The sequence below is a fragment of the Pinus tabuliformis genome, chromosome 2_2 (genome assembly GCF_031772625.1).
Source record: "Pinus tabuliformis cultivar Carrire ecotype Pingquan chromosome 2_2, CPIR1, whole genome shotgun sequence".
NCBI lineage: Eukaryota > Viridiplantae > Streptophyta > Pinopsida > Pinales > Pinaceae > Pinus > Pinus tabuliformis.
In genome coordinates, this window is record NC_142300.1 from 1,237,877,945 (window position 1) to 1,237,901,997 (window position 24,053).

The 24,053-nt window shown below is 35.4% G+C and overlaps 1 protein-coding gene across 1 annotated transcript; it reads right to left on the reverse strand.

Annotated features, from left to right (window-relative positions):
- Positions 1 to 13,138: 13,138 nt before the first annotated feature.
- Positions 13,139 to 14,176, reverse strand: LOC149197968 (dirigent protein-like). Its single transcript, XM_089404028.1, has one exon. It carries the CDS (start codon positions 13,918 to 13,920, stop codon positions 13,330 to 13,332), a length of 591 nt encoding a protein of 196 aa, XP_089260154.1. The 5' UTR covers positions 13,921 to 14,176; the 3' UTR covers positions 13,139 to 13,329.
- Positions 14,177 to 24,053: the final 9,877 nt, after the last annotated feature.

Sequence of the window (24,053 nt, forward strand, 5' to 3'; positions counted from 1 at the left end):
GCATAGAAAATACACATGGTAGTTGTGGGGATTTTTTATGTAACCCACAAATACCCCAAACTCTATTGTCAGCTCTAACTTCTTCCTTGATTGTTTGGAGACATGGCAGTAAACAAAGGTGGAAAAAATCTTCAAGTGTGAAGCATCCCGTTTCCTCGCTGAGAAATCCTCCTCCGGTGTGATCATGCCAAGAATCTGATAAGGACTCCTGTTCTACAAATAGACTGTTGTGTTGCATGCTTCAACCCAAAAGTGTAGAGGTAGGATTTGGTCATGCAACATCGCTCGTGTTGCTCCAACAATTCTATTGTTCTTCCTCTTAGCAACCCCATTCTATTGTGGGTTTTGGGGTGTTGTCAACTCTTATTGAATGTCTTCTTTTGCACATAAATTTTTAAGCTCATTTGAAATGTACTCACCTCCATTATCGCTCTTGAGAGCCTTCACTTTATTGCAGGTTTCTTTCTCCATGAGTGCCTTGAACTCTAAGAACTTGGAGAAAGTATCATCCTTCTTCTGCATGAAGAAGATACAACACTTCTGCAAGAAGTCATCAACAAAGATGAAAAAATATTTGTGGCTAGGAGTGGAGGTTGTCGAGAAAGGTCCACAGACATCAGAGTGGATTCTTTCAAGGACTACATGTGTTATGCTATCCCGATCATGAAAAGTGGTTTCTGTGTACTTCCCCAAGATACACCCTTTGCATGTATCATGCTACTCTAGTGCTCCCTTGGGGAGGCCTGCGGTAATATGATGCATCATCTTCTAAGTGCCATGATGCAAATAGCCAAATATTCTATGCCAAATTTCACCAACATCGCGACTCTACATCTTCTCCACCATTGTGATCAATGAAACACAATCCCCCACATCTAGATTTTAGAGGTTCTTCACACAGACCCCCATATGCTTGACCTGTCTCATGGCTATGTGTGTGAGGAATGCCTTTCCTTTGATGCAGATAACATCGTAACCACAATCTTCCAAAACTACAAAAGGGACAATATTCTTCTTTAGGCTTGGAACAAACATCACATCATTAAGTCTAAGAGTAGAGTTTGACTCCCTCTAATAGGTGATTGTACCAATCTTGGTTGCATTGTATCTTCCACCATGTCGCATCTCAAGGTGTATATGGAGATCCTTCTCCTCCAAATCATTGAAAAAATATTTTTTCCCCATCATATGGAATGAGGCACCGTTGTCCAGGTACCACACACTTCCCATCACGGTGATGGTCATTCAAGTATTGAGAGTAAAATCAAGCTCGAACTATGAAGTGAAAGCTTCACCTGCCGCTACTCCTGAGGTCTTATTGCTTGTCTTCTTACGTAGACACTTCGTGGCATAGTTCCCGAATTCATGATAGTGAAAGCACTTGATTCTGTACAAGTCTTTCTTCTTGCCCCCTTGACAAGTTTCCGCTTTGGATTAGGATTTCTTCCTTTTCCCTTTCTTTTCCTTTCTAACCAAGACACAATTCTCCTCATCCTCGCCCTTGGACGATGCTTATATCTGGTATTCTGCCTGATTCCTCATGTACCAAATCACACCATAGGAATTCCCAATTTGGTAGTTTCTCCCTCCCATTCAATGGATCTTGGTAGCTGTGTTAGCTCTTGGGAAGGCTTAGAAGGCCGAATGATGTAGGAGAATACAACTCAAAAATTTCATTATGTTCTAGTTAACTTAGGGAGTCTTGTGTTTTCAAGGAAGTTGGATTCCTATGTATGTAATTATTAATGTTTTGAGTGATTAGAATAGGAATTAATTAGATATTGTAAGGATATTTGTAAATTCTCTCGAATATAGGAGAACATGAATGATGATGAGTGATGAAAAGAGAGTTGGAAATCAATTATAAGTCTTAGACTAGAAAGTGGTGTCATGATTCATAGAACTAGAGAGGATTCTTAGGGATAACTGGAGTTAAAAGTGGACTTAGAGGATATTCAGGATTTAGTTTAGCAGATTAAGGATCTAAAGCAGAATTGATTAAACAAAACCTTTTGTATAAATGTAAGCATAAAAGGCATGGTAGAGAGGTAGAGAGTCAGTTAGTTAGTTAGAGTGAGATTAGATAGGTTTGACTGTAAGCCTACAGGCAGGTGTTGGGGCAAAGTGATTGTCTGTCATTTAATTTGTCAACCAGGGGGTTTCGTAAACTTGTGAAGCATGCGTGCATTGTATGTGCCAGAAATTGTCTTTCAGTTTAGATCAATCTAATTACAAAATAACGAAAACATTTCATCTAATCTATGAAATCAAATAATGAAAATGAAATTCAACTAACCTATGAATAAAAAAAAATTTATGTATACTTAGTTACTCCAACATTCAATTATGAAGTGTTACCTTCTTGAGATGATGTGTAAACAACTATTTATACTTTAACTTCTAATGTCCTAGAAAAGCAAGTAAAGTGTGAATAAAATAACTCAGTAATTGCATGTATTAAATATTCAACCATTCAATCTTGAAATATGATTAAATCAATTTCTTATAATGATCGTTAGGAATATCAGTTAATGCAATTAAATGAGGATCTTAAAAGGAAATATAAAAGCACAAAAAAGTAAAGCTAAATGATTGCATAGGTTGAACATTCAATCAACCAATTTAAAGTCACCTTCTTGGCTTGATCTTTTATTCAATTATACAATGAATTGATAATTTGATCTAAGAAAGTAAATAACAGAACATGAAAGGAAACTAAATAACTATGAGCTCTTGCCTCAAACTTAATCTAATTGGAAAATACATAAATCTTTCCTATTGAAATTTTTTTAGAAAAGCAAAGATTACAAAGTCATTCTAAAACTAATACTAAGAAAGAAAATGAACTTTAATCTATAAAAGCAATTAAATCTCATACATTTTAGGTAGCTGATCTAAAAGTGTGAGAGATGGTAAATTGAGATGCTCCATATGTAAGCAAAACCAAGTCAAAATGAAGGAACATTCATGAGTAAGGTGCCACAATCTAATTCTGTATTCAAAGCTTGAGCATAACTCCAATTTTACACATGAAAATGATAAGAGAAAACTTCCCTTATTTATACAAAAAGATGAGAAGCTATCTCATTAATGAGAGTCCATGAATCTCTCCCCATATCTTTAGAGTCACAATCAAAATAGGAAATGATAAGACACATGTCTTCTTAGAGTTTCAATACAAATAGGAAATGAAACACGTATCCTCATGATCCCATGATCTTCTCCACTCAAATTCGAATTTTGTTTTGGGAGACTGCATAAGGGTCTTTTAGAAGCTTTCTTTTGACCAACACATGTCAGCAATCTCATCCCACTTGTTAGGTATAAACATATGCACATTATCTTCTAATTTTTAACCATAAATTCACTTAAAAATGCTAAGAATTAATAAAGTTTAGAAAAGCATAAATGTGACCCAATAATGATAATGGTAAGATAAATGTAATGAAATAGAGGTGGAGTGAAGGTGACAATATGGAAATATAAATGAAAATGTCATGGAAGTGAATGACAATTTCAAGGCCCAACATACCCCCCAACTGAAGCTATTGCATGTCCTCATGCAATCTATTACATTAGTTTTTTTTTTATCCTTGAGCTTTGGATTAACTTTGAATGATATCATTTGATAAATTCATACTTTTGAAAAATATTTTAGTTGAATCGCAACATGGTTGGTTCTTTTGTTACAACCATATTTTGTTGTTGCATTCATTTTTTATCTTTGAACTTTTCATAATGATAATTTGATTATTATTGCAAAGTATATCTTTATTGGATTGCATCATAGTTAGTTTTTGTGTGACAACCATGATTGTGTTTGTATCTGATTATCTTTTTAGTACTTTTGACAAGCCTTTGTATGCTCATAACAATAATGTAATAGTTAACATCTTTTCAAAGTATGTGGGCTTTTGAATGTGATATGAATATGGAAAATTATGAATATGAAAGTATCCCGCCCAACTGAGGATATTGGTAATTTTATGAGATGAGGAAGAGAAATGTTTTTTTCCAAAAATTATCATTCTATCTTTTCAGGGAATTTTATGGTAAAAAGTTATAAAATTACATACCTTAACTTACCCTTTAGAAATGGATAAGCTCCATGTGTGGTGGCCGTAAAATTTTGATCATAATCTTCTTCAAGTGGCTGGAAAATTCATGGAGAAAAGAGTCAAGATGACCTTTTATTTTCTTTTATTAAAACTTGTTGAATCTGCTGTGGAATAGTGTTGATTCTGCTGCTACCATTTGATTCCGTAGGTGTTATTTGATTCTGCAGTTGCTTTCTGATTCCACAACTACCATCTGGTTATGTAGTTGCCTATCTTCTACATTTGCTCCATAATGCTAAAAATGATAGCCTTCATTCTTCAAAACTCATTGGCACAATTCCTGCTATGTGAATAAACATTCTGATGTCGAACATAACAGGAAATTGTTGACTTAGTAGACATTAATGGATGCCACAAGTCAACACGAGAACTCTCATCATTGATGACAATGAGAGTCAAGATGCCCAAACACATCTTTCTAAGTACCAATAATTTTGTTGTTGTCGAGTACCTAGAAGATCCGATGAATAAGGGACATTGATGTATTCTCATTGTTCATTGGCATGAGGACTTGCCATTAAGGCATGCAAGCCTCAAGGTGTTTTTGCAAGGATTTTAGACTCAAAGGACTATGGACTCAATAATTTGCATTGAAGTAGGGTTTATTTGCTAAATGAAAAAAAATAGGAAAGGAAAAATGAAACTGGAAGATGAAAATGGAAAATAATAATGACAATGGGCAATAAGCATGTAAGTGAGCTTCTTGCTTTTATTTGTGGGTCAAGTGGAAAGTGTATGTTAATAAAGGAAAATAAACAACTGACTCTTGCTGGAAAAAATGACTGTGGCTTGCTTTGAATTGCTTGGTTGGATTTATAATTCAAAAGTGAGGAAAGGTAATGGTTTTGATGGATATGGACATGGACTTGTTCTTATGTTTCTCATGGAATCGGTCCTTTGAAGACCAATTGTGCGCACAATTAGTTTTCTTCAACGGTCATTCCATCATCTCAAACCTGCATAAGAACTTGACATAAATAAAATAAGTGTGTTAAAAAAGAAATGATCAAGTCTTTTTTGATTCTTAGACAAAATGTCAAATGAAAAAGACTAAGGAAAATAAAAAAGTGTTATATTTAGTCCAATTCACGATATCGATAACAATCCATTTTTAAGAAATAACCATGAAAATTAAATTAACTCCCTATTGTTGGATGACTTCATGCACTATGCTCATTAAAACAATTGGCATCACAAAGATTTTTTGTGCTCTGCAAGTTAAAACTTTATAGAAAAATACACAGCAACAATATTAATGCCAAATGTTCATAAATCATCTAAATAATTTTCCAATTGTTTTGCAAGACATTATTGAATTGTCATTTGTGCTACAAAAATAACATTCTGTCAAAAATATTTGAAGCAGAAAAAATATGAAAAAGTACTTGTACAAAAAAAATTATTTCAATCAAATTTTGCAAGTATTTTTCACTTTATAAATTGCTTCAATAAATTGATCGCATATGTATTAATCATCACAATTTTATTTTATTTTTTTCACAAATAAAATGATTTCTTTCATTCAATTTTTGAAAATTATTGTTGTTCGTTTCATTACTTCAGAAGTAGGGACCTTTCTCATTCTAGTAGCTGGCGTTCCTGGCCTTGGATAAAACTGTGAAATGTGAACATGTAGAAACTTGTATTCTTTGATCAGATTAATAGTGGTCTCGAAATTATCTTCCTTTGTTTTTCCTGGAAATACACATATCACATCAACCACTATCTTCATGTCTGGCACAAGTCGTATTAATGTATCAACCACAAATCTGAATTCACTGATTGTGTATTCATGCTTCATAGCGTTCAAAATAGAATCACTTGACGAAACGAGTATACACATAGGTGCAACATTAAGTTAGCAATTTCTTTCAAGTGTTCAAGGATGTGAGGAGGGTAAATCTGTTGAAATTTTGAGGAGGAGAAAGAGTCATTGTTTGACTAGAAGTCTTAGTGAATTAAATGTGTTATTGCCAGCAAAACCTCGCGCATAAAAAATAATTCGTTTTCCTCACGCAGTCACAAAACATAGTCCTGAAGAATCGAAATTTTCTCTCGAATGGTTAGGAATCTGAGGAGACGGTTTCTAGTTTTTAAATTCATCCTGTTCCCGAAAAAACCCATGTCCCATCTTTTTCCGATTCACCCTGGTTTGCTCAGAAAAATTGTTTTAAAATCGGGTGTCAAGATAGTTACGCTTTCTCGCAATTACGTTTTCTGCAAAAATCAATTTCATATTTCTCCTAAACAGTTGCAAAATCCGGAAAATCGCTCACGTGTTACCTAGTTGGCCCCCTTCTAGAGAAAACCCATGTCTCAGTTTTGTCTAAGTTTGCTCAAAATTTGCGTTTTAAAATCGTGTGTTTATGCTGTTGCATTTTTTAGAAATGTTCTAGTGATTTTTTGATTTGTAGGTTTTAAAGGTTGGGCTTGTGGCTGTGTGGATGTCTTTCAGCAAAGGAAAAGGGAAGATCTAACTATATCAATCATCCTATAGACAATTCTGGGGGACTCGAAGTCTAGAATGAGATAAAATATGGGACATCATTTTGAAAAAATCTAACTGCATCATTTTTGTAATCCCATAGAAAACTCTTGCATTACAAAGGTAAGGATTTTTACACATGGATTTGCAAGTCTTGCAATAGCTAAATAGTTTTTATGATATACTAACACAAAAAAAAATTGATCCTCCAGATCACACGAAGTGCAAAAGGAGAGCATACTTGAGAGATTTATTTTGTTAGCATAGTCAAGATTTTACCAATCGATTTCTCTATAAATTTTGCAAAAATAAAATGAAAAAGGCTTGATCTCATACCTTAAAGTATTGTTCGTGATCTTCGCTTGCACTCCTTGTTCTCAACCATTTGTTTTATTGTAAATTTTTCCTACCAAGAGTTAGTAGATGGATGGTTCTTACTGCACCACAAAACATCAAATTTATCCTAAAAACTATAAAAAATTATTTTTATTTTTCCTATCTATCTAAATTTTCAATTTTTTTAAGTATATTCATGCTTCCAATGAAGCCATTTATGGATTAGAATTTTTGAAATGCTCATATCCCAACTTGAAAAATGTACCTGATTGTTTGTAAGGATATACGAAATCGACTTGACCTTTCGATTTGCTGCAAGGATCTCTTGAAGAATTGATAAATATTGTGGCGTAACCGTTTCTTGATACCATTCCTCAATGTAGTCTTTGGGCTACATTCTAAATCTTTTGTCCATAAATGGTTAGTAAAAACAAAAACAAATAAAATACACTTTAAACTGAAAGTTAGTTCCTATGCATACTTCCCCGGCAACGACGCCAAAATGTTGGGGCAAAGTTATTGCCTGTCATTTAATTTGTCAACCCGAGGGTTTCGTAAACTTGTGAAGCATGTGTGCATTGTATGTGCTAGAAATTGTCTTTTAGTTTAGATCAATCTAACTACAAAATAATGAAAATCAATTCATCTAATCTATGAAATCAAGTAATGAAAATGAAATTCAACTAACCTGTGAAATCAAAAACAACTAATGTATACTTAGTTACTCCAACATTTAATTATGAAGTGTTTCCTTCTTGAGATGATGTGTAAGAAACTATTTACACTTTAACTTCTAATGTCCTAGAAAAGAAAGTAAAGTGTGCAGAAAATAACTCAGTAATTACATGTATTAAATATTCAACCATTCAATCTTGAAATATGATTAATTAAATTTCTTAGAATGATCTTTAGGAATATTAGTTAATGCAATTAAATGAAGATCTTAAAAACAAATATAAAAGCACGAAAACGTAAAGCTCAATGATTGCATAGGTTGAACATTCAATCACCCAATTTGAAGTCATCTCCTTGGCCTGATCCTTTATTCAATTATACAATGAATTGATAGTTTAATCTAAGAAAGTAAATAACAGAACATGAAAGGAAACTAAATAACTATGAGCTATTGCCTAAAACTTAATCCAATTGGAAAATACATAAATCTTTCCTATTGAAATGTTTTTATAAAAACAAATATTACATAGTCATTCTAAAACTAATACTAAGAAAGAAAATGAACTTTAATCTATAAAAGCAATTAAATCTCACACATTTTAGGTAGCTGATCTAAAAGTGTGAGAGATGGTAAATCGAGATGCTCCATATGTAAGCAAAACCAAGTCAAAATGAAGGAACATTCTGTTGGAAATAATACTTTGGGGGGGGGGGGGGGGGGGGGGGTGGGGTTAGTGAATCAATATTAGCAAATCAATAAATTTTCATTTCCATAATCAGATTCATATACGCTACTTTACTTAAGGGAACTCACATGTACATGCTACTGTGTTTAATGAAACTAGTGTATATCCAACAAACTTATGATTTAGTTAATTCATCATATGTGGATCTTTTAATCAGTGCATTAGAACCTCATTAACCATATAAAGAGTAACAAGGTGCAGTAAAAATAGAACAGATCATCACACATAAGAAACACACATGAACACCAAGATAAAAGGTGGAAACCCAATGTGGGTGAAACCACTTGTTGCAATCGTCTCTATCTTCTTTTAATAATAAGAATATTCTATTTACAATTTTGTACTGGTACAGTCTTATACCAGTACGCAAGCTTCTACCTGTAGAAGGCTACAACATTTTTTCGTTCTCCAGCCTCTACTGGAAGGGAGCTACAACCCCCTAGCTCTTGTACTAGCTGATATGTTTACTAGTATATAGGCGCCAGCCTACAGAAGGCTACAACCTTCTCTTTTCTTCTAAGGACCACGTTTCATAAATTTTTAGACTGGATCCATCAACAACATCATTCAATCATCAAATATATCTGCATCAACCAATCTCCTTTTGAAACAACCACAACCGAATCAATCACTCCATCATTCTGATCATTCAGAATGATGTCACCAGAATTCAGTAACCATAACCCAAGCAATAACCCAGAACACTGTAATAGCAAATAGAAGCAACTAAAACAAATTTTATAAGGTATACGCTACTTCCATGTGTCGAACCTGTGTGCATACAAGCTTTCCTCAAAGCGAACCAATGTACATATTTGCAAATCAAATTTACGATTTATACGTTGTTTTGATACGCATAACTAGCATGTATACACTCCTTTTCTAAAGTGAACCTGTGTACAGATCTGTAAAATATGATTTAAACATAACAACCATTCCAGAGTTCAGTCATACCCAAATCCTCATATTTACAGACTACAACATGCGCCAGTTATTAAGATACATGATCAAACCACATGAAGATAATTCACTTCAAGCCTTAAGATCCTGATACATCATTAGATCTTATCCTTCATCAAGTGTTAAGGTTATTCCTCGGTTCAGATCAAGCACAACACCATAAGCAAAATAACCTGCATATTAGATTTCACACTATGTCAGATATTCGATACTTGCACACTTGGTCTAATGATCTTCTCCTCCTTTTACATTTTTAGGCCTTTCTCAATACCATGGACCAAAACCACTTAGGACCAATACCTTGGACCAAATACCTGGGGTCAATACCTTGGACCCCATACCTTGGACCAATACCATGGACCAAATATTTTGGACCAAACACTTAGTTTTCCAAGGTATACATGTTTTTCCTTTTGTGAAAGTGCATGTGTACGTATACGTGACTTGTATACAGTTAACCTGCATGTATACACAATTTGGCCAATGGTGAACCTACGTATACCTCTCTTTCTTCATTCTATGTAATCTGATCTATAACTCAGTGTTGTTTAACCTGCAGCACTGTGATCTGTCAGCTGAACTGATTCCTTGAAGCTGCTTTGCATTTCATCACACTTGTCATGCATTATGTCACATCTGATATCTCTTCTATAGATTCATCTAGTTACCATTAATAAGTGAGTTGTTCTGCTACAAGTGGGTTGCCATCAAGTACAACACATATATCATAATGCGAACAATCTCCCCCTTTTGGACTTTATGGCAAAAACTACACCAAATCATCAACAACCACACCAAGTCACTCTCCCCCTTTGACATCAAGGGCAAAGGGTCATGCTCCCCCTGAGTGCATGCTAAATGCTCCCATGATTGAGTCCATGCTCCCCCTGAGCATAAGCAAGGTTTGAAAAAAGATGTTCTGAAAGAAGAACATGACTCTATACATACATCACATATGACCTTCCTATCACTAATGACTCATGCATGCATCCATCTCCCAACCAAGTGGGGATATACCAAATTTGACTCATCCAGCCAACCAAGTGGGGATATATCAATTGTTTATACAAGTCAAAAACAAGAAACATTACATCGTTCATCCCAGCATAGTGGGGTTACAAATTAGGTCTTTTCATGACCTTTACATTAAAATATATACATGACATATATAACAGAGACCAAATGTCTTAAACAAGACCATGATAGTGATCAGCAACTATCATCAGCAGCATCTGTCAACAGCATCCATACTAGCAACCTGTAAAATATCATCAACCATGTTTTCCCCCTGAACCTGTTCCACCTGTTCACTATAAGATCTGATCATTGCATATGTCAATAAGAGATATCAAAGCATCATCATCAAACAGAGTAGATAATTGGCAGAACCATAGTAGACCCCTTTTTTTTAGTCTGGTCCACTGTTTTTCTTCAAACCAACATATATGCAACTGTGTCCACAGAAACTCGCATATGTACGTGACTACAGTTCATGAGGGTTTATTATTCCCTTAGGTTTATAATATTAGTCCCTTGAGTATAATATTATTCCCTTGGGTTCACAATCCCTTGGGGTTTTATTATTAATCCCTTGGGTTTATTATTCATTTGGGTTTATAATATCAATCCCTTGGGTTTATTATTCCCTTAGGTTTATATTATGAATCATGGTCAACTATGGTTGAAGGTCGCATTTTGACAAGGATTGTCTCACCATAAAAATAAATTATGTTTAATTTAGTGTTTGTAGTATTTATATTTGGGTATACCAATGTCGGGTTTATAATATTAGTCCAATGGTTGAATGTCATATTTTGAAAAAGATTGTCTCACCATGAAAATAAACCATGTTTATTTTAGTGTTTGTAATATTTATATTTGGGTTTACCATATTAGTCCAATGGTTGGATGTCCCATTTTGACAAATATTGTCTCACCATGAAAATAAATCATGTTTATTTTGGTCTTTGTAATATTTACATTTGGGTTTACAAATGTTGGGTCTATAATATTAGTCCTTTGGGTTTAATATTATTCCCTTGGGTTCATAGTCCATTGGGGTTTTAGTATTACTCCCTTGGGTTTATTATTCATTTGGGTTTTAATATCAATCCATTGGGTTTATTATTCCCTTAGGTTTATAATATCAATCATGGTCAACCATGGTCAACCGTGGTTGAATGTCACATTGTGACAAGGATTGTCTCACCATGAAAATAAATCATGTTTATTTTAGTGTTTGTAATATTTATATTTGGGTTTACGAATGTTGGGTTTATAATATTAGTCCCTTGGGTTTATTATTCATTTGGGTTTATAATATCAATCCCTATGGTTTATTATACCCTTAGGTTTATAATATCAATCATGGTAAACCATTGTCAATCATAGCCAAACATGGTCAACCATGGGTTTATTATTAACTTGGGTTTATAATATCAATCATGGTCATCTTCGTTAATCTCTTGTATTTGTAATATCAATCCCTTGCACTTCTTGATCCCTTAGGTTTTTAATATTTATCCGTTGGGTTCACTAATTCCTTGGGTTTATAATATTAAACCATTGGATTTATTAGTTCCTTCGGTTTATAATATTAGTCCCATGAGTTTAATATTATTCCCTTTGGTTCATAATCCCTTCGGGTTTTAATATTAATCCCTTCATTTTATTATTGCTTTTTGGGTTTATAATATTAATCCCTTGGGTTTAGTATTCCCTTAGGTTTATAATATCAATCATGGTAAACCATTGTCAATCATAGCCAAACATGGTCAACCATGGTTTTATTATTAACTTGGGTTTATAATATCGATCATGGTCATCTTTATTAATCTCTTGTATTTGTAGTATCAATCCCTTATGCTTCTTGAACCCTTAGGTTTTTAATATTTATCTGTTGGGTTAACTAATTCCTTACGTTTATAATATTAGTCCCTTATGTTTAATATTATTCCCTTGGGTTTTTAATATTTATTCGTTGGGTTCACTAATTCCTTGGGTTTATAATATTAGTCCCTTATGTTTAATATTATTCCCTTTTGTTCATAATCCCTTGGGTTTTTAGCATTAATCCCTTGGGTAAAGATAAACAAAAGGAACTAATATTATAAACCCAATATATACAAACCCTAAGATAAATATTAAAGATACTAAAATAAACATGGTTGAATTAATAAAACCTCCTAATAATAATAATAATAATAATATTATTATTATTATTAGTATAAATTATTAATATTTAATATTACTAATATTATTATGAGCTATTACAATAATAATAATAAGAATAATTCAATATAAATGTGATTGTTATTACTATTTTATATTATTGTTATAATAATATAATAATAATCGTAATATATTATTATAATAATAATAAAATAATATAATAGTAATTATTATTTTTATAATAGCTAGTATTGTTATTATTATTATATTATTATTTTATTTCTGGAATAATATAATGATAATCTAATTAATTAATATTAATAATATTATTATGAGTTTATATTACTATTATAATATTCATATAATAATATATATAAATAATATGATTGTTAATATTTATATAGTTATTAATAATCAATTAGCTTATAGGCTTATATCAACTATATTGGAAAATATAGTTAATATATATATATCAACCATATTTACCTTTATAAATATAACTGTGTTAGTTTATACTCAACTCAATTAACTAGTTTTTTAAATCTTTTACTCTAAATCTAAAGTCTTCATGCATCACTAGACTTGAATTTATTTCCAACAACCAGTACTTCAATATTTTAAAAGAAAATGATTCAGCACGCGTAAAATTCTTATTGTATATGGCCCTAGACGAGATCGAGATACACGATTCTCACATTAAAGTACATGTTACAACAGTAGAAGTTATTTCAATGCATGCTATTCATGCATATGTCCCATGGAATACACTAATTCAAATTAGATGAACATAGAAACGCAAAACCGAAGGAGAGAAGAGACGAAGTACAACTACATGATGTCAGTAGCACTCGTAGAGTGTGATGTTCACGCACAGACGGAAATAAACGTCTCCTTCGTACGCATCCGTAGAGATTGTGGCGATTCCTCTTGCCATTAAGAAATCTCCGGTGCCTCCCACTACCGATATATCTCTGTGTTTTGTAAGGATTGGGTCCGCTCCACCGAACGTGATGGTGCCTCTGTGGTCTGTAGAGTTGAGGACAAACGTGAATCCAAGCCAGGCACTGAAAGTGTTCTTCATGTCATAGAAGTAGAATCCCTGAGCTCTGCCCACAGGAGGGGAGTGGAAATTGTTGTCCAAAGTGATGGGATCGTCGAACACCGCCAGATCTCCAAAGTGATTGTCTTTTCCAGTGAGAAGTGTGAGGTTAGCCCCCTGTGGAGCACCCACAAGCGTAGATGTTGCGTTGTCAGAGTTGGAGCCATTGTAGATTACATCGTGGAAATACAACACCAGATTCCTACATGGCTTTGGGAGCGGACGCTTCATATAGCTGTGTGCATCACTAGATTGCAACAACATAGTACTAGACACCACAAGCCATATAAAACCCAAGTGCACAGCTGTATTATGATTCTTGATTGTCATTGCCAATCTAATACACTAAAGTGATGTAGAAGACGATATGGGATCAATGAATCAATGCTGCACGACTAATGACAAGTGAGAGGGGTGGTAGGTTCAGGGCTCAACTAGCGAGAAGAACTGCGCGAGTGCAGTGCAACGCTTGATAGTATTGCCCATACAACTCTCTATATATGGACGGACGATCACTGAGTGGACTAGTCTTTAGGATATGTTCAACTTCCAAACCAGGCTTGACTCACTAAGGATTAATAATTGCAGTGGGAGCATGTACTCAATTTTGATACAAACTCTAGTCCACATATCTATACCACACCAGCCATCTTCCACCTTCGCCCACTAGAAGCAAATTACCGAAAATTCATTGGCTAGTGCTACATATTATCTTTTGCGCTAGCCAGTGGCAACATGGAATTTGCAAAGTAGGATATAAAATTATAGTGTTTTTCTTTTATTACGGCAGATGTACATGCAAGTCATTAATTTTCTCGTTATGTGTGGTTAAGCTTGCATGTGGAGAGTTCGTTGGACGGCTTTGCTGGAAACGGAAAAGTTAGGTCGCCGCCCACTATTGAATCTGACGCTAGATACAAATGCATCGGAACGGAATCGTTCGAAAAGTGAAGAACATAAAGTGGCACTTCCAAGGAAAATTAAAGAATACAACTATTGTGACGGTCATGGAGCTCAAGTGGGTGGGTGGAGTGACGAAAATTCTCCGTGAATCATGTTCAGGTATTTGATTATTTTGTTTTTAAGCTCATACAATAAGACGCTCCGCCTGCTGCAAATCAAAGCAGAAATAATGTTCCCTGACGTACGAACATTTTGCTAATGATTTTTTCTAATTGAACGCATGTGAGGAAGTGCGGTTTTTCAAACTTTTATTTAGTAATTATTTTGAAATTTTTTTAGAGTGAGAAGGTTTTGATATATATTAATTAGTTTGATGAGAACAAATAGTGTATTCGCATATTATTTCCTAGTTGGTCAACCAAATAGTGTATTTGTAATGGATTGATTTTATATTATTAAATGTTTTGATTATCTGACTTCTTGAAAGATCTCTAACGAGTTAAAGTTCTAGGTAGAGGCTGTAATCCTCAGTTTCAAGAAACTTTATCAGAAACAATATTCCGTAATTAAAGCATCTCAATGTGTAAATTGACATTCTATCATAAAGCTAAACAAAGTAAAAATCTCAATTTTGCAAGTCTTGGTGCAACTCTATGGATCGACATACCTGAGTGACAAAGATTTCGCTATAAGTTTTGTTTGTCTTGTCTACCTCTAACTATATTAGGGTTCTAATACAGGGTTCTATATTGGCCTCCATTGTTTGATAAACATTTTTTGTTATGTCTCACAAAGGTTGTTGTAGATCTCACCCAAGAATATTATAGATCAGATATGAAATAGCTCTGATACCACTTGTTGTAGCTCTAACCCAAAAGTATATGATAACATAAATAAACCCAAGAATAATAAGATTGAACATAGATAAAAATGATTCTTTATTGATCTTGAACCCTTATGGTAGGGCAACACCATACATTCACTCCTTAAGGAAGGAGAACACTCCACAAGCCATATGCCTGTTCATATAAGAATACTTCTCTTCATATCCCATGTGGAGTCTCTAGCCTTTATATAGGCCTCATACATACAATACCATGTATCATTACCATGGTTCCCTCATACCATCGACTAATACCATGGGCCCATTACATTATTATTAACTACTTGTGGTCCCTTACATCACATGGGTTAACCACCTTATTTATTACTATGGCCCATCCCATTATTACACTATTACCTTGGGTACCTCCCTTGGTACCCCATATTATCCCCCCTAGGTATATAACAAAGGTTCCCATAAACCAAGCTCACTTTACTCGACACCAAATCTCATTTAGCATGGTTCCAAGGCAAGGCAAGGCTCCAGTGCTGCCCTCATGGTTTTGTGGAGAAATCCTTGTTATTTATTTTGGTGAAGCCTGGTCATTCCTATCAACTAAAAACAACAATAGAAACAAGGTGATCAGAGCATTATTGTTAACTATATTAATAGTTGCAACACATGATAGTTCCTACCTCTATTGCTAATTAATTGATTAAAGAAGTGTGAGTACACATTTTGTAGTTATCTATGTTGGTACAGCGTGTATCTCTGTCAAAATTCTTTTAGATATCCAAGGAGCCTGAATAATTAAATATTAGTTAACAGGAAAATGAATATTCCAATATTGACTTTTGCACATTTTGATGGTTTATTATTTATTATAAACGTGTCATGAATCTCTGAACTGGATGACAAATTAATAATATCTCAAAGCCTAGAAATTCACATTGACCATATACTAGGAATACTAAGTACGAAAAATTTCGTGCGCATGATGAAATATTTCTCAGCACAATCGTCCTTGTGTAGAGTGTACGAATAGATGTCAATGTCTTTCCCCATATCTGCATTCTTTACAATGAAAAATTTGTACTATGCATAGTATAAATTTGCTTTTGCAATAAAAAGCCACCTTCACATAGGAGAGGAACACCATTACCTGTGCACCCTCCCCTCCACCTCACCTACACCCACATGAACAGCACATTGGCATGTACGACACGTGTCGAATGTGGACTACCACGTGTTGTGCAATGTGTCAGCCCTTCAAAACTTGTTTGCCAACCTTCCACCTGGTTGTTTCCACCTCTTTGCCACAATGTGTGCTTTGCCTCTTGTTTTTCTATTCAGGTCTAGTGTTTGGGTGAATCCCTCCACCGACGATGGCACGGGACGACTCCATTACCTGCGCACTTTGTTCGCCATTGTTGAGCTGATGTCCGCCATTGTTTGCTTGCACGAATCCATGGTTGGAACAAGGTTTATGTCGTTCTTGTTTCATTACAGCAGCAATTGTTGTTCATTTTGGACCGCCGATGGTTTAGGGTTTCCTTGGTGGTTGTTTCATTCGGGAGACCTGTTGTTTGGGGAGGAGCCAGTACCAATTTCAGCTAGTTTGAGGTCGAAGGTTTCATTTATAGGTAATTGTAGGTTTTTTTAGTTTTTGTTTGGTTTTTTTTTGTTTTTTTGTTTCTCCATTTGCTAATTTCCAACTTGTTGCAGGTGTGGCGAGCTTTGGAGAAGGTCTAGCAAGATCTGGACTTGGACATGGCTTCTATCTGGTAGGGAAAATCCTACTAGCCATTGCTAATGTGTTTTTCAACACCTCACCTTCTCACCTTCTGATTGGAATTTTTGTTAAATTTTCACTTGGAGTTTCAGGCAGGTTTTGGGTTTTGTAGGTTAGGGGTTTTGTTTTGAGGGTTTAGGATTTTGCAGATTAGGGGTTTAGGGTTTTGCAGGTTAGTGGTTTTTATTCTGGCTATCATGTTTTTCTTGGATTCTAGCGTCTTTTCATTATCCTAATCCCTTGTGGTTTTCATCTGTCTGGGTTTGCTTGTTTTTTCATACGTGGCTCTTATCTGGACCCTTCCTTTCTGACTAAGTGATGACCTAGCCCTAAAAATGGGAAATGAGGATCTTCTTGATATTAATCAGGACTCCTTGGATTCTTAAGAAGTTCGGACCCATCAATCTCAGGTTTTCTTCATTTATCATAGTGCACCTATCAGTACTTAGACTAATTTATCACCTTCTACTCATATGGTTCCCCCTTTGCATCATTTCTCAGACCCTAGCCCAACAGGTGGAAACAGAGTATTTTATACAGTTAGGGTTTCGACCTCTGGTCATTTTTCTTCTACCTCCGAAGGTTTTCAATTTTTTCAAGGTTATCACCATTTTCCATGGAGTTTGAGTCTTCATACTCCTTCAGTGATGCCTTTTTGTTTCCTATGATCCCCCGAACCTAGGGTTTCATTTTCCCTATCATTCTCGTCATATCTTCTGAGGGTCATCTTTTTGCGAGGTTTTTATAAAACCTAGGGATTATTCAAGGGTCTCTTTTCCCTTCATTTCTTTGAATTTTCCCTCCTCTAGTAGCATTTTGAAGGAGGTGGTTTCTCAAGCGCCAAATGGAAGGTCTCATTTCAAGGTACTAGAGGTGAGGTGTTCTAAAAAGGTGGGCTTGGTTGAGTCAGAGGAAGGTTCTTCCAGTAAAGAAGTGAGTCTCTCTTAAGGTAAATGAAAGAAGGGAAATTCTGTAAAGTTGAACGAGAATCTGCAGATGGCTTATGCTCTTAGCTTAGATGTAGCCAAGTAATAATTATAATACTTTAGTCACAAATATTTGGCTAGCAGGATTCATGGCCACAAATATGGTTTACCTTTTCTTCATGAATGGGTGGAATCCTCGGTCTAGCCTTTGACAAAAAGCCTTGTCTCTATTAGAGTGTTCGTAGAAGGTTGGGTTCACCCGATTTTTTAGGATGAGGAGGATGAAAAACTAATTGAGGGGAAGGTTCTAAAACTTGACTCCTCTCCTACTATTTTCAAATAGTGGACCCCCCTTTTTGATGTTAGGCATGGAAAGATGAACATCGTTCCTGTTTGGGTTCACACTCTTGGTCTCCCAATGCATTAGGGGCACGAGCAATTTTTTTGTCACATTGGAAACTAGATGGGGGATTACATGAATCATCATACTTATCCACTGTTGATACTTCGATGGCTCACATTCTCATAAGTGTTGATATCCGTAGGGGACTTTTGGGTGTTATGGACCTAGGGCTTGGGATGGACCCCATTATCCTGGACTACGAGAATATTTCATTCCAGTTTCGGTTTTATCATCAACATGACCACAATGTGAAGGATTATGTTCTCCTAATGCAAAAGAAAGTGCACAGATCCTCTGGAGCTAATATGGTGGGTGGTTTGGGTTCAAAGTCTTACTCTCAGGCATTGTCACCCCTAGCTTCCTTTTTAGTTTCCCTTGATGTTGTTGCAATGGACCATGACACTATCTAGGTGTATGAAGGATCACATCCATATATCCTCCCTCTCATTCTCTTAGCTCTCGATGGTGAATTTATTATGTCATGTACTTCCTCTTCCTTTTCAAATTCATTTTCAATCGATGCTTGCATTTATTTTAGTCATTGCTCTATTAGTTATCCTATGGATTTTGATGTATTATGCAAAGAAACTTCCTCTTCCTTATCTACAAAACTTTCCTCTCATTCGGTCTCTACTATTTTCCATTTTTCTCTCACCACTTCAATAGATAGGCAGGTCAGGACTTGATCCTTATTTAGATTTTTAACCAGGAAAAACTATATTTCTTCCACCGTGATAAATAGTCTTTCAATGTTATTAATCAAATTTTTATAAACATTTGTGCTTAGCTCGCAAACAAAACTGCTTTACAACCAACCAAGCTTCTGTTGGCTTTTCAATGTAGTGAATGCATAGAACCATAATGTTGTTAACCACGACAAGCTATATTTCTTCCACTGTAATAAACAGTATTTCAATGTTATTAATCATTTTTTTATAAACATTTGTGCTTAGCTCACAAACAAAACTTCTTTACAACCAACCAAGCTATTGTTGGCTTTTCAATGTAGTGAATGCACAGAACCATAATGTTGTTAGCATTTCAAAGAAATAAAAAAACCTAGGTTGTAAGCCAAAATGTTTCTGTGATAAGAAAAAGACACAATCCATCCAAAATCCACATCATAATGTGGTTACAACCAAAAACATATGACACCCCTATTCTTTATGACCCTGAGAATCTTGTAAGATTTCTACATTATAATAGACTATAGATGTTCCTTCTAAAATGGACTTTGGCTACAATGTCACACACAATATGAAATAAAATAACCTAGGTTGTAAGCCAAAATGTTTCTGTGACAAGAAAAAGATATAATCCATCCAAAATCCACATCATAATCTGGTTACAACCAAAAACATATGACACCCCTATTCTTTATGGCCCTGAGAATCTTGAGTGCCAAAACTCCCCGAGTTACCTTCTTGAGCTGGGTAGGTTGGCCTACCTTTCAAGGGTTGATTAGGAAATAGTTGATTGCTGCCATATGATTGAGTCCAATTTGCAGCTTCCAACCATGGAGGTATTGAGTACCCATACCTCACATTTGCAGTACTGACCCCCTGCATTAAGTGGAGGTGTGTAATGAGCATACATAGAATTGACACCAACTCTAGTAGGAATAAGGGAAGTGGGTAAACCCTCAGTTTGATAGTGAGGCACTTGAATGCTTATGAGATCTTGGAATAATGGTGTATTATCTGCAATGGAGTCCAATGAGTTTGAAATAATCCTCGTTTCATCAGCTATTCTTGTATCATTGTCAACCATATTGATCATACCTTGTTCCTTTTCAAGCATTTGTTGTGCCTTTCTTGATTCCTTTTCCTATCTTGCCATTTGTTTTTGTTGGTCCTTAACTTGCCTTACTTTATCTCTTTCAATCCTTTCATCTACTCGACGTTGCACTGCAACAATCCTTGCTGCCTTCTTCTCCTTGACTAGATCCTTCTTTTTCTTTTTGAATTCTTGCATTTCAAGTTTCTTTTTTTTCAAACTCAACTAACAGGTTTATATAGTCCTCTGAGGTGAGTAACTGTGAGCTTCAGCCTAGATGAATACTACATGGAGCACCTTTCCTTTTTTCATTGATACTCTCTCTACTGGTAGCTTTAGGAACCGACCAAGTGTCTTCTCCACCCCTCCCACCTACATGTCATTATTTGGTACTTCCCTTTCAGTATCTGATGGAACTAGTTGAACTATATCATTATCTTCATTTGATGCCTCATTATGTGCTTTATATTCTTCCATTGATCTATTGTCCACAAAAAAATGAACAATTTCACTGTTCAATTCTGTTGGTTGTGAGGGCATGTTCATTGGTTGCTGAGACACTATGTGCATTCATATTAATCATTGCTTCTACTAGCCATGAAGGTGGGGTTACATGGCTTGGCAATGTCAACTACATGTTCAACAATGTCATTAAAAATATCAACAACAAGAGTTTCATGTTCTTGAGTTGGTGGAACGATCTCCATGTTACTACGAATTTGCTTATGGTTATATTGTGTTTCACATAAAGTTTCCTCATCTTCATCATATAAGTGTCCTTGAGAGAGGGAAATCATATTACCATTTGCAACAACATCATCTTGGTCATCTACTTCTTGCACTTCAACACCTGTTTGGGCATTCCCTTCTTCCTGACCATCCACATGAAATACTTGGCTACAACCAGTATCATGCATAAGAGCATCGTAGTTCAGTGGCCATATTCCTGTCCTCCTAAAGCCAGCCTTTATATTTGATGGTGTCAAAGCCCTTTTAAAAGCTTTACTTGCAATCTCTGCTAGCTCGAACCTTTTCACCTCAACCCCTGGATTCTTTTCCATCCATGCAATGCGCTCCGACCTGAAATAGTTCTTGAAAGGGCCAAACACACTAACAACAAGGGGTTGCAGTCTGTGAGTGGTATGAGCAGGCAATGTCAACAGGTCGATGCCTAAATTGTTTGCTTCCTCAATTGTTTGTACAACCATGTGGCTCCCATGGCCATCTAATATCAATAGGTGTCTATTATTAGGTGAGACGCCACCTAGTACTGATGTAGCAAAGTGAAAAATCCAACTTAAAAATAGTTCTTTAGTCATCCATGCATGGGGATCTGTGGTCATGCATGCACCTGATTCACAGTTTTGTATATAGTTTTTCAGTTGATTTTTACCTTTGAATAGATAAAATCCTGTGATTGAAGTACTAATTACATTGACACAACATAAAATAGTTATCCACTCCCTAATCTTAGGCAAAATCTTTGGCTCCCTCTCTTGGCAATTACATGCATGCCACAATTCCTCCCTGCCTATAAACCTGTTTCATCGCAGTTCCATATATGGTCCGCTGCATAAGAATGTTTATCGTAAGCACTAGAAAGTGTGTCATAGAACTTTTGCACAACTACAGGGCACAAATTTAATGCTATGTCTTTGTCAAGGCACTCAGCAGTACGCAATACAAGTCCTGGACACCTTTTTTTAAACCCAAACCACCATGATTTACTAGGAAACCCATCTTTGAATGGGTTTGGCCTCCCTTGACAAATTTGAGCAACTATGGATTTGAGTTGTATCAACTCTAGCCCATGTCCCAATTGGGCCATCTCTTTAAATCACTCAACCACCTCGGCCTCCTCCTCCTCAGTCATAACTGTAAGAGATCCTCTACGTTTTGTATGAGTCAGGCCATTTATCTAATAATGTATTGATGAGGGAGGAATACCAATTTTTTTTTTGCAGACGCCCAAACGTAGTCTCCATTAAACTCTATGTCGTCAATTGCAACTAACATTTGTTCTTTTGTCCATCCTCTTATAGCACTGATCTTTTTAGTTGAACTTGCCCCTTGTACTATTGTTGACGGTGGTTTTGTTGTTGATGGTGTGTTAACATCAGCTTCCGTCACATGCTCATCCTCAACAATGTTCCTTGGTCCATTGTTGACATTGACATCAGCTATCCTGTCCTCATCAGACGATGTGCATCGCAGCTGCGCACCCCTTGTCACTCTCCTTCCACTTCTCCTTGTATGAGAAGCATAACTACCTTTTGCCATAGATGCAACAACTTGTAAAATTATTGCATGCATTTAGACATTAGAATATTTGTAAATTATGCTTTCATACAAGGCAAAAATACTTCTGCTTTATTACAGGAAATTATCAACATGTATGTTAGTATCCTTGAAAAATCAATTATACAGAATCATTTTGCTGTATGTCTTCAAAATTATCAGTGATTGTTGTTTTCATAACTTGTCTTTACACTTAAAATACCATGACTGTAGTGATTGGTTTTGTTATGCATTTCCCAATAGAGCTCTTGTTTGGTTTGACTACTTAAAATATTGTTTTGTTATGTTAGAAAAAATATATATTACGGAGTAATGGAACACACAAAATACTGCAGAAATATAAACACAGAAAATGCATAAAACAAGAGAGACACAGATATACGTGGTCCACCCAGTTTAGGCTACGTCCACGGAGAAATAGCCAGTCCTTCTTTTATTATATTATCCAGCAAACTGAAGAGATACAACCTACAACAAATCCGATGTAACACCCTCTCTGCTCTCAATCTCCTCTCTCTTCCTCATTCAGAATACAGATATCCATAGACCAATACAATTCCTTCATATATAGTGAAGGGTTGCTTTCTAGGGCAAAAAACCCTAAATTAAACATAACTTCTACCGTCAGATCATCTGCCTAATGAACGACCCAAATTGACTAGAAATTACTAGACTTTTGCAAGGCAATTTTACATCTATTTTTAGCTTCGGGGGCGCTTCCCTTGAACCCCCACGAGGGGGACAAGTCCCCCTTGCATGGAGGGTTGTACAGTCTTCCTCGGGTATACATCCAGCTGAAACCTTTGAATATAGAAGATAATCAGGCTCCACACTCAACATGTTGTTTTGTTGTTTTCTATAAGGATGCACTTCTCCAGAAATGGATCTCTGGCTATAAAGGAGTTATCATTGGCCAAACCAAGCATGGTATTTAATTTGACCAAGACTCCAACTTGAGACCCCTTGAAGCAGTCTTGATCACAACTTTTCCACCATAACAATTTTTTTCCTCATGTCACTTACGGTTGAAGTTTCTAGTCAAATAAACATTCATTTCAACTACAACTCTTATTTGCATCTTATCTACATATATAAGAGAGGCCATGACTTTTTCTTAAATCAGGAAAGCATATTATCAATTTGTAAAGTTTTGAGTAATTATTGACCTCATATACCAAATCAGAATGAGGGTGTAGTTTGCCATATTTGCAATAGTTTGAGGTTGGTTGTGCCTTCTTTGTGGTCCTTCATTTTGATAGGTTTCCCCTTGTGTACAACAACCTTCCAATAAGGCCCTTCCACTACTTCTTGTTCATTTTCTTATGTTATTTTCTTCCTTTTACATTGTTTTGTTTACTTTCTGATCATATTTCACGAATGATCTAAACCCCCTTTTCCTTTTCTCCTTTCAACTTTTTCTTCAATTTATTTTGCAGGTCTTGTTTATGCTACCATTAGTCTTGATGATGTTTATTGCTAGCCTCAAACAAGGTTTTCATTTTCAACACTGAAAGTTGTATTGCAATACCTGACCACTAATTA

Coding starts and splice junctions, on each gene's coding strand:
- LOC149197968 (XM_089404028.1), bottom strand. CDS start 13,920: ATGACAATCAAGAATCATAATACAGCTGTGCACTTGGGTTTTATATGG.